At 42.0% G+C, this 12472-nt stretch overlaps 1 protein-coding gene across 10 annotated transcripts in view; it reads right to left on the bottom strand.

Annotated features, from left to right (window-relative positions):
• Positions 1-12472, bottom strand: part of LOC307122574 (protein phosphatase 3 catalytic subunit alpha) — a 387852-nt gene that overhangs the window by 48143 nt on the left and 327237 nt on the right. For all 10 annotated transcript variants that reach the window (XR_013816062.1, XR_013816063.1, XM_079810631.1 and 7 more), the window contains one exon: positions 4864-4958. Coding sequence is in view for 8 of the 10 variants with exons in the window: in XM_079810631.1 (XP_079666757.1) it covers positions 4864-4958 (95 nt within the window). In the remaining 2 variants the exon portion in view is untranslated. The remainder of the gene's footprint in view (positions 1-4863; positions 4959-12472) is intronic.

The following is a 12472-nucleotide window of genomic DNA, read 5'->3' on the forward strand; positions in this document are numbered from 1 at the left end:
GATCTAATTACTGAACTAATGCCCACATTGTCACTGTATGATAATTGAAATGAGCTGATGACATCATCGTTTTCTCCGGAGCGGCTGTACGGCCGAATAAAATTCTGTTGTATTATTTTCCTGTTTAACACTGTGAAGCTGCTTTGAAACAATCTGCATTGTAAAAAGCGCTATATAAATAAAGTTGACTTGACGCGCAAATTGCTGCAAATTAAACTCATAAGCTCAGTGTTGTATCCTGAAGCTTCATTTAAAAATATCGAGACTAAATTATATTACCAGTGCTGATGCCGTTCTCTCTCGCATTACGGTTATTGATCTTGAAATGAGCTGAAAACGAAAGTAAAAGAATAACACTCGTTCATTGCGTTTTACCGTGAACTGAGAGTTACACATCTTTGTTAAAATCAACACATTAATGATTTATTTCTCATTCACCCTTTGGAATTTTTTTATTACTTTACTTACCAGACTCACTACTCCTTAAACATAAAATGTCTTGGCACATTTTTCTGCAACATGACTGTGTGTAGTTAAATGGACTAAACAAAGCTTCAAGGGAAATAATTTGCCTCGATTATTTTTTGTATTCGAGTTATTTGAGGAATCGTTTCAGCCTAGAAGGGTACACATAACTATTCAAGTCAAACAGACCTTAAAAAAAGTTAGTTTTTAAATAAAGACACCATAAAAATAAAAAAAGACAAGGGTTATACAAAAGCAAACATTCCAGGAATGCTGCTGCAATATATTGCATCTTATAATGTGTGATACACAACAAGCTAATTTAAGATAATTAGCCATGAATTGGCAAAGCCTGGATCAGATGTTTGACTGGTGAAATATTAGTGAGCCTGGAGTAAATATAACAAGGAGAGAGCCAAGATTAAAAATACTTTTCTCAAAAAAACTGGTCTTACTTTGAATGATCATTGTAAAATTTATTTGGTAGAAAAACTTGTCTTTGTACAAGTTATTCATCATGTGAAATGACTTTCCTTTTCTGCTGATGTAACTCAAGCCATGTGGGCTATTTTATCATGTTAACCAGGTCAAGCAATACAAGAAGTGTCTTAAAAGTCTTAAAAGTAATCCATATGAAACAAGCGGTTTAGTCCAAGTCTTTTGAAGAGACATGATTGCTTTATATGATAAACAGATTTAATGTAGGCTTTTTTTGTAACATTATACATGCATTTACTGTTAATTCAGACAAATTTAATGCATCCTTGCTAAAGTATTAAAGGTATAGTTCACCCAAAAATTTAAATTATTTACTCACCCTCAAGCCATCCTAGGTGTATATGACTTTCTTCTTTCAGACAAATACAATCGGAGTTACAGTCAAACCAAAACTTATTCAGACACCTTCATAGTTTCGAAAATGGTAATACAATATGACAAGAACTCAGAGTTAAACTGTTTCAGAACAAATTAATCTTGATAATGTCAGATAACTTTCATATAAAAGGTATGCAATGGATTACAGTCAACCAATCAGCTGTCAGCTGTAAAATTACACAATTAGATAATACCAATTTTGGTCAACCAATTACAAAGCAATGCTTAATTTTGTTCAGTCTGTGGTATAAAATGTCGCATTAGCAATAAAAGAAAAAACACAAGCAAAACATGGTCAGGTCAAAGTGTCTGAATAATTTTGGTCCCAAATTTGTTTTACTGGTATATGTCACAGTTTTACAAAATTGCTTTTTATTTATTTTTATTAAACAGTGGTTTACTGAAAAAATTGTATCTGTCCTTCAATTAATTTAATTATAACTAAAAGTTTCTTGCCCTTACTTGCACATTACTAAAATATTAAAGGTTAACAACAGAGGCCAAACTAATTGCCTAAATTCAGTTGCTATTTATTTTTATATATAATAATCAACACTCAAATAACACATTGTATGCAAACATGTAAACTTCACATAAGGTATTTTTTGCATTAACGTCTAAATCTAATAATAAAATAGTTTTTTCTCCCATTCATTGTTGAAATATAATCATTTATACACAGTGGCTGTCATTTTCATGTCAGATTTAAACACACATTAACATACTTTTCACTTGGAATATGTCATATTATGGAAGTAAAATGGGTTGCAAACAGCAATTCACGTTGATTTTAAAGGGATAGTCCACCAAAAAATTAAAATTAGCCCATGATTTACTCACCCTCAAGCCATCCTAGGTGTATATGACATTCTTCTTTCAGACAAATATAATCTGAGTTATATTAAAAAATGTCCTGGCTTATCCAAGCATTATAATGACCCAAAAGTTTAAGCTCAAAAAAGTGTATCCATCCATTATAAAAATAATCCAAACAATGGGTTTGTGTAAGAAAAATATCCATATTTAACATGTTATAAAGTAAAATATCTAGCTACCGCCAGACCGCCTTCCGTATTCAACTTATGAAAAAAGCATAACTGGCAAGACGTATGACTAGAACGTAGCGTAAACATTTAGAACTGTGAGAGGCATTACACTTTCTGTGCAAGTTGAATACGAAAGGTGGTTTGGCGGAAGCTAGATATTTTACTTTATAACATGTTAAATATGGACATTTTTCTTACACAAACCCATCAATTCACTAAAGTGGTTTACTTTTATAATAATCAAAATTTGGGCTGCCATTCACTGCCATTAAAAGCTTGGATTAGCCAGGACATTTTTTAATATAACTGATTGTATTTGTTTGAAAGAACAATGTCATATACACCTAGGATGACTTTAGGGTGAGTAAATTATGGGATAATTTTTGGGTGAACTATCCCTTTAATTACAATGAACCCATCTAAATGACAAAAGTCTACATTTACAGATTTCTACAGAAAACTGTTTTCATTTTTCTCTTTATGTAGCGAACTAAAATGTTCCGAATTTTATAAAATAATTTGAAAATAACTGTTTGTTTAGTGCATGTGCACTTTGGCAGGAGGATGTAAAATGAAACCTTATAGGCAAGGGGAGGAAAAAAACAGATGATGACAACAAACATTTTCATATCAAGGTCTGCGTGCATATGTGGGTTTTCTGCTCAGTGAGAGATTGTACCCTGCAATGTCCTGGGTGATCCATCTTCGCCCTTTCAGTATGGACAAAAGTGCAGCATGGCAAAATCACCCCCTCCTGGCTTTCTCGCTTTTTCTCTGAAAGTTCTAACTTTAGGGGATCCTTGATGCCCCACATTTGATGAGTTAATTTTGTTTTATTTTAATTGTCTGTTTCTGAGTTCTGTATAATAGCCTTTATTTAAATGTTCGTTGGAGTTATGTGTGCACACTCTGTTAACGGATGGTTTAATAGGATTATCCTTACCTTGTTGTTGCTAAGGTGCTGAGAGCTGGTCTGATGCTAAAAGAGGTTCTCATGCGGAACAGTCAGCTGTATATATATATTTCCGCTGCCAGTTGTCGGGACTGAGGGGACGCCAAGAAATATTTCTTAAATGTTTGTGTTAAATTAACAGGCGGTTTACACAACACTGTTTTCAAATAAAAACGGAACGTTTTGGCCGTTCATTTACACAACAACAGTGTTTTGGGGGCCTAAAAATGCAAACTTTAAAAAAGGAGTTTCAAAGTGCATGTTTTTAAAAACAATACAAAACCACAAAAACACAAATTTATGAAATCGCTTATGTGTAAACTTACCCTTAGATTACACTGTAGGTTTTGAAGAGATGTGTTAAAAGTAGGGCTGTCAATGTTAACACGTTAAAGCATGCATTTAATTCAAAATCCTTAACGCGTTAAAATAATTTAATGCAAATAAATTACTGAAGCATGTGAAATTGTGTCATTGACATAATTTACATCACAAAGTTAAAGATGATCTTAGACCTCACACTGAGCATTTACAATGATCCATGCACCTGTAACCCTGGTAGGCGGGAATTTCTTTTCTAACCCTTTATCCCGATTTCCCTTCTCTGTTTGAGATCAGTTCATTTTAAGCTGCTAAAGTAAGCTAATTAATTCAAACAATCTGTCCAAAATAAAGTATAAGAAAACCAGGATAAGAGAATAGAGACTCACTTTGCATTTTCAGTTAATTATTCATTGCAGCACTTGTTTCACTTTAAAATGCAAGCACTTTCAAATTCTGTGATTGTTTCTGAAGAGCGCAAGCCCTCATCACGCTGTGTGAAATACAGTCTGAACAGAAACATCAAAACATCCCAACCACTGTATGGCCACCCAATTTTTTTTTTTATGGGTGCTTTGGTGCGCATAAATGCATGAATTATATGGACTCCCTATATCAGTTGGTTATTTGGTGTCCATTTGGAGTCTCCAAGTGTCCTATTTTGGAAAGACCTACATTAACCTTAAAAAAAGCTTGCAGAAAATACTGTTCTGTGAGAATCACCCTTTATTCTGATGGTTTAGTTTGCTAGATATAGCAAATGATGAAGAAATTAACGTGTTAATCAAGATAAATGGTGATCGCCAAGGTATAAATTCCCCTCAAGTTGCTGTGAGTGTAGAAGTTCTAATGTTGTGACCTAGAAGAAAAGTTCAGTAGTAGTTAGACCGCTACTGTAAGTATAATAGGCGGAATCAGCGACAACTCTTTATTATATAATTTAGTTTGAAGTTTCTTTTTTTACTTTATATTTATATTTATTTTTTGTTTGGGTTGCAATTGCAACTGGAAAATAACCCCCAAAAATGTTTTTTTGCAATACTTTGATGCCTCTGTCCTTTTCCTTACTGGCCACAACCATCGCACTGATTAACTTGGGTCTCCCCATCTTGTAGCTCAGCAGGGACACTGCAGGCCACATTTGGACATTCGACCTGCCGTCTACTCATAAACGCTCCATTCAAAGATATGTGTGCACAATACCTTTGTTATTGTAGACATCTAAGTAGTTGGGAGCTGAGAAGATAGTGATGAGAGAGGGGAAGCCCGTAGTTTGACTCTTTCTGTACATGCGATAACTGTGGGCAGAAAAAGAAAACATTATCATCACCATCACTGTCCTCAGAATAAAGACAATGATTACCAAAGGTGCTGGAACCCTATTGTGTTTGTACTGATTTTTTAATTCTTTTTTTTCTGCCCTAAAAGTGTACGGGTATCAGAGACCGTAAATCGTATAGACCACAAACATAGCAGGATGGTCCCAATCGTGCATGCTACTCAGGCGCACAGACACACACCCGTCCGATACTAGGTGGTGCTATAAGATGGTGATTTGCATTTTGGGTCATAACTTTGAACCGTAAGTGCTAGAAACAATTTTTTTTTCTTACCTTACTCGAATGGTAACAAGAAGCTTATAACATTTATTTATAATTGGAGCTGTAAGGACAGATTTTGCGGGAAAGGTCATTTCGAGGTGGTCTTTGAGTGGTTACGTCATGTCCATAAACAGAAAGAAGACCAGACTTCTTTATAGCGTGCTGAGGATACAGTTGCTTGAAAAGATACCTCTTGGTGGTTTCATACAGATTACATAATTATAGAATAGTGTTTTTTGTTTTAAATTGGTTAATTTAAAAGTAGCCATTTTAAGCTTTCTATAAACGTATTTCTCATGTCTGTTTTAGGCACGTATACGCATGGGTTTCAGTTCATTTTTATGAGACACTCCACAAAGAAGTTCAGACACCAAGGCAGCAGAAGTTTTTTTTCTTTATTTTACAAAAGCACAATATTTTGTTGTTATTGTGAGGGTGCACAAATAAAAGTAGACCCTTCACAGTTTTGAATGATGTCTTAATCTTAAATGTATGACCAAAAACGATAAAGTATTTTTTACAGCGTAATTAGGAAAAGAAATCAAAGTGATCGTGCAGGCGTGTTTTTTGACCCTAGAGAGGTTAAACTTGTCATCTAGATGGCTGCTTTTAATCTAGAAAAGTCTAAACACCAATCATCGTTGACATTTGGGGAATCACCTACTGTCAAAACCAAGAAACCTATGAAGGTAAATTGATGCCGTAAAGAATCACAAGCGCAGGGTAAGATTTGTGAAAGTGTACATAAGATTGGAAGCGTAAATTAAATTTGCATGCACAAGATAAGTTTTGTAAAGGTTTGGTTTTACACAGTCAATCTGTTTTGCAGTTCCTGACTCTGATGTTTTCGCTTGCAAATCGATGTTCACAGTCGTGCAATGATTATGGCCGTATCTTGGCGAAAGAAACATGTCAAAAGTCTTAGCATGGAAAAATGGAAGTCAGAAGAATACAGATCATATTTATTTTGCGTTAACATGAAGCTGCAGTTTCACAATACATGAATTACACTTACGGATAACAGTAAAATGCTGCAAATATTTTTTTCTTACACTTGAAAGGCAATTTACACCTTTACAAAACTTATCTTGCGCATGCAAATTTAATTTACGCTTGCAATCTTGCAATGTACACTTTCACAAATCTTACCCTGCACTTGCGATTCTTTACGGCATCAATTTACTTTCATAGAAACCTAGTTGAAGAGCCTGCAGTCAAAAAGGAAAAGCGACAGAGCCCATGCTAAAATGAGAGTAAATATCGACATGGCTTTTGAAAGGTGGTGACAACTCAGAGATCTGAAGGGATTGAAGATGACTGAAGCAGAGATGGCTTTTTTTTTTTGCTGAACAGGTAAGACATTTCAGTGTCTGAAGCATCTAAACGTCAGTAACATGATTTATTTGAAAACATTTACAGTGGCATGAAAAAGTATGTGAACCGCTTGCAGAATCTGTGAAAATGGGAATCATTTTAACTAAATAAGAGGGATCATACACAATGCATGTTATTTTTTATTTAGTACTGTCCTGAATAAGTTATTTTACATAATTTTTTTTTTACATATAGTCCACAAGACAAAAAAATAGCTGAATTTATTAAAATAACCCTGATAAAAAGTTTATGAACCATTGATTCTCAGTGCTGTGTGTCGTTCCTTGGATGATCCACGACTGTTTTTTTTTGTTTTGTGATGGTTGTTCATGAGTCCCTTGTTTGTCCTGAGCAGTTAAACTGCCTAATGTTCTTCAGAAAAATCCTCCAGGTCCTGTACATTCTTCAGTTTTCCAGCCCCTTTTTCATATTTGAACCCTCTCCAGCCATGACTGTATGCTTTAAGATCCATCTTTTCAGACTGTGGTAATCTGAGTAATAAAGTCGCAAGTCCCAGTCAAACCGACCCCGTCTTCTTTCTTCCTACCCAATAAAGACAACGAACCGCATTACACTGGTGCGAAACCCGGGAGGGTAGAAGATTGCTGCCGCCATGCAGACTCCACCAAGAATGTCCCTTGCAGACATCGTTCAATCGCTCGCTGGTCTTCTTCAGGAACACCATCAAGATCTGCTAGCCGTTAGGGAGGAGCAGCAGAAGCACTTTGAGGCCCTCCTCCATGCCCAGCATGAAGACCGCAAGCTGTTCCGGAGCTGGATGGACTGGGAGATTCGGGCCGTCCCCACCCCCGCCACAGACTCGACCGCCGCCGTGCCTCTCTCCAAAATGGGTCCGCACGATGACCCAAGGGCTTTCATCGACCTCTTCGAGAGGTCCGCCGAGGTCTGGGATGGCCCCAGACGGATTGGTCAATGCGGCTCCTGCCGCTGTTATCCGGAGAGGCGCAGGTAGCCGCACACCAACTGCCAGTCCAGAATCTCCTGGTCTACCACGACCTGAAGTGCGCCATCCTTCAGCGGGTCGGCCGGACCCCGGAACAACACCGCCAGCGGTTCCAGACCCTGGCTCTCGACGGCCGGCCCCTCGCGTTCGCGCAACAGCTCCGGGACTCATGCCGCAAGTGGCTGATGGCCGACGGAAGCGATGTCGAGGGAATCATCGACCGTGTGGTGCTGGAGCAATTTGTCCAGTGCCACCGCCCGACGTCGCTGAACCAGGCCATCCAGTTGGCGGAGGACCAGATGGTGGCGTGCCACGGGGTCGGCGAACCCCTTCCTTCGGCTTCTCTCTCTCACTCTCTCTCTCTCTTCTTCTTCCCCCTCCCCTCCTCTCTCCAAACCTGACCCCCTTCCCAGGTCTCGCGGTGGGATGCTGCCCAGGCCGGCCCCAAGGTGGAGGATGGGAGTTCTGGTCGAGACTCCAGCAGCTCCCAGACTGGCGCCCAGGGGACGGGGAGAGACCAACAACCCGTTCCCCTCCACATCAGCACCGGCGCTCTCTCCACGCCAATTCCATGAACTACTTCCAGCCACTAGGGCTGCGGGGAGGTCTGGGCCGGCTTGTTGGCGTTGCAGGGACCCAGGGCATTTTATCGATCGGTGTCCGGTGATGGAGGTGGGGACACTGATCCAGGTCCCCGACGTACCACAAGCTGCCCCCGATCAAGCTGGCCTGTACCAGATACCCGTGAGTATCAAGGGGGGTACCTATCAGGGTTTGGTGGATTCAGGTTGTAACCAGACCTCCATCCATCAAAGTCTGATTCAGCCTTCACCCTTAATAGCCGCATGGTTAAGGTACGGTGTGTGCACGGGGAAGTGGTGAACTATCTGTTGTTGCCCGTGGATATTCAATTTCGGGGACAAACGCATAGTGTTGAGGTTGCAGTTAACCCGCACCTCCGGCATCCGCTAATTCTGGGATCCAATTGGCCAGCGTTTAATAATTTGTTGGGTCACTTGTGTGCGGATGCCTCTTGGGGAAAACAAGGAAAAATAAGGTGACGGTGGCTCAGCTTGGAGAGGTTGATTCGGGACCTCTGGGAGCTGTTCTGGGGAAACAGAGCGCTCTGGAGATGCCCATTCTCACAGATCGCTATGATTTTCCCCTGGAACAGTCCCAGGATGAGACGCTCAAACATGCATTTAGTCAGGTCCATTCCATCGACGGTCACCTACTCCACCCTGACCAGCCGCTCTCCTATCCTTATTTTTCAGTTATAAAGGATAAGTTGTATCAGGTGACCCAAGACACCCAGATAAAACAAGATACAACTCAGTTATTGGTACCCAAAAGCCGCCGGGAAATGCTTTTCCAGGCGGCTCATTCTAATCCAATGGCCGGGCATCTAGGACAAACGGCTACACTAAACCGTCTCATGGCCCGGTTCTTCTGGCCGGGCATTCACAAGAATGTACGTAAGTGGTGTGCGTCTTGTCGTGAATGTCAGTTGGTGAATCCACCGGCCAACCCAAAATCACCTTTGTGCCCCCTTCCGTTGATGCAGGTCCCCTTCAAACGAATTGGTATGGACCTCATCGGGCCATTAGAGAGGTCAGCATGTGGGCATCGCTTTGCTTTAGTCCTCGTGGATTATGCAACGCAATACCCTGAAGCAGTCCCACTCCGCAATATTTCGGCTAAAAGTGTTGCGGGTGCGTTGTTTTCCTTCGTGAAGTTTGTTCACGAAGACGCCAAAAATTGGGATAAGTGGCTAGAGCCTCTCTTGTTCACTGTCCGCGAGGTCGCCCAAGCCTCCACAGGGTTTTCTCCCTTCGAGCTTCTCTATGGACGCCAGCCTCGGGGGGTGTTGGATGTCCTTAGAGAGGCTTGGGAGGACGGACCTTCCGCTAGCAAAAACGAAATTCAGTATGTCTTGGACCTGAGAACAAAACTCCACACATTGGGGCGGCTGTCGATGGAGAATTTGTTACAGGCCCAGGACAGACAGAGACAGCTGTACAACAGAGGCATTAGACGTCAATTTTCACCGGGAGATAAAGTGCTTGTATTACTCCCTACCTCTAGTTCTAAATTACTTGCTAAGTGGCAAGGTCCCTTTGTGGTCACATGGCGAGTTGGGGATCTCAACTATGAGGTGATCCGCTCGGATAGGGACGGGGCACATCAAATTTACCACCTCAACCTGCTAAAAAAATGGTCTGAGGCGGAGTCAGTGATGCTAGCGACGGTAGTGAGTGGAAAGGAGGATCTTGGGCCAGAGGCGGTTCAAAAGCCTCAATCTCTCGCCCTGGCCCCTGGTGGAGACCACCTCTCACCCTCGCAGCTCACTGATGTGAAAAGTTTACAAGCAGAGTTTGCTGATGTGTTCTCGCCCCTACCCGGCCGCACAGATCTCATTCAGCACCACGTTGAGACCGAGCCGGGAGTTGTTGTTCGCAGCCGGCCTTATCGCTTGCCTGAACACAAGAAAAAAGTGGTTCAGACTGAATTAGAGGCAATGCTAGATATGGGCGTAATAGAAGAGTCCAACAGTGACTGGGCGAGCCCGATAGTTTTAGTAACTAAACCTGACGGCTTGGTCCGGTTCTGTGTGGACTATTGTAAAGTGAACGCGGTGTCAAAGTTTGATGCTTATCCAATGCCGAGGGTTGACGAATTGCTTGATCGGCTATGAACCGCTCTTTTTTATTCGACACTGGACTTAACAAAGGGATATTGGCAGATCCCCTTGTCTCCCATGTCCAAAGAAAAAACAGCTTTCACAACGCCGTTTGGATTACACCAATTTGTCACCCTTCCTTTCGGCTTGTTCGGAGCTCCTGTGACCTTCCAGAGCCTGATGGACAGAATTCTCCGGCCGCATGCTGCATATGCCGTCATATGTAGCATTTGCGAGCTGTCCTGAAGTCGCTGAGAAGGGCGGGGCTCACGGCCAACCCAAAGAAGTGTGCAATTGGGCGGGTGGAAGTAAGATATCATGGCTTCCACTTGGGTTATGGACAGGTGCGTCCCCAAATTGATAAGACGGCAGCTGTTGCAACCTGTCCGAAACCCAAGACCAAAAAGGAGGTTAGACAGTACCTGGGGATGGCGGGTTATTACAGAAGGTTTGTGCCTAATTATTCGGACCTCGCCAGCCCGCTGACTGATCTAACTAAAAAGGAGGTACCAGATACAGTTCAGTGGACGGAGCGGTGCCAGCAGGCTTTTACTCAGATAAAAGCTGCTCCGTGTGGTGGACCGCTCCTACAGGCTCCTAACTTTTCTCTCCCTTTTCTTCTGCAGACTGACGCCTCGGACAGAGGGCTGGGCGCGGTCCTGTCCCAGGAGATGGAGGGTGAAGAGCGGCCGGTGCTGTACATCAGTCGAAAGCTCTCTAAGAGAGAGACGATGTACAGCACCATAGAGAAGGAGTGTTTGGCCATCAGGTGGGCCGTTCTCACCCTTCGCTATTATCTCCTGGGGTGGGAGTTCACACTCTGTTCGGACCACGCCCCCTTGCAGTGGCTCCACCGCATGAAGGATACCAACGCGCGGATCACCCGTTGGTATCTAGCTTTACAGCCTTTTAAGTTCAAGGTGGTCCACAGGCCGGGTGCTCAGATGGCTGTGGCTGACTTCCTCTCCAGGAGGGGGGTGGGGGGCTGCAGGCCGGATGGCTCCCCGGCCTGAGTCGGGTGGTGGGGGTGGGCGTGGGCGAGGGGGCGTGGTTTTGCAAAGTCTGTAGCGGGAGAGAGAGAGCAGAGCCGAGCGGTGAGTAAGTAGGTCAAGTGCAGATGATGAACACCTGTGTCTGATTGCAGTAATTGGCGTGGAGAGACCGCATATAAGCTGCTGCGGGGAGAGAGACGAGAGAGAGAGTTTGGACTGGGACTACGCACACACCTCCTGCCAGAGGAAACGAAGTGGAAACCGAGTGATCGACCTGACGAAGTTTTGAGTACATGTTGTTGTGTTTATGTGCCCACGTGCGCCTGTTGTGTTTGTATCTGAAAAATCTGAGTAATAAAGTAGCAAGTCCCAGTCACGCCGACCCCATCTTCTTCCTTCCTACCCAATAAAGACAACGAACCGCATTACACATATTTTTCAAATTGCTAGACATTAAATATGTTGCTGTCTATTAAAAGATAATATATATTATACAATTATAAAGACTGATAATTCTCAGGCCACCAGCCTTGATCTGGGTAGACTATCTGCGTTTAGATCTCCACGTGTACGGAACCTGGGCATTCTGCTAGATGAGTCTTTAAAATTTGACAAACAAATCTCTTCTGTAACGGCTCTAGTTTTCACCATCTTTGTCTGTTGTCTAAAATCAAATCTTTCCAGAATCATAAAACTCTAGAGGTGGCTGTACATGCTTTTATCACCTCACGTTTAGACTACTGCAATTCACTCTACTGCGGTATTTGAATGTCTCAAATGTCTCGTGTTCAACTAGTTCAAAACGCTGCTGCTAGATTCCTTCATAGCAATCGTAAAAATGCTCATATCACTCCAATTTTGAGGACCCTTCATTGGCTACCTGTTAAATTCAGAAATGATTTTAAAATCCTGGTATTTGTTTATAAATCTCTACATGATTTATCCCCTACTTATTTATCTGAACTACTGCAACCTCATACTCCTTCCAGAAGTTTGAGGTCCAGCAACCAGAACCTTCTTTTAGTCCCACATTCCAGACTCAAACGTAGAGGGGATAGAGCGTTTTCTGTGGTTGGGCCGCAGTTGTGAAGCAATCTGTCTCTAGAAAGTAGGTTAGCCTCTTCTAAAAACGCACTTGTTTTCCATAGCTTATAATTAATTCTCTAATTAATTTGTCTTTTTTTTTCTTCTTTCGTCTGAT

The sequence above is a fragment of the Gobio gobio genome, assembly GCF_949357685.1.
Source record: "Gobio gobio genome assembly, chromosome: 2".
Lineage (NCBI taxonomy): Eukaryota > Metazoa > Chordata > Actinopteri > Cypriniformes > Gobionidae > Gobio > Gobio gobio.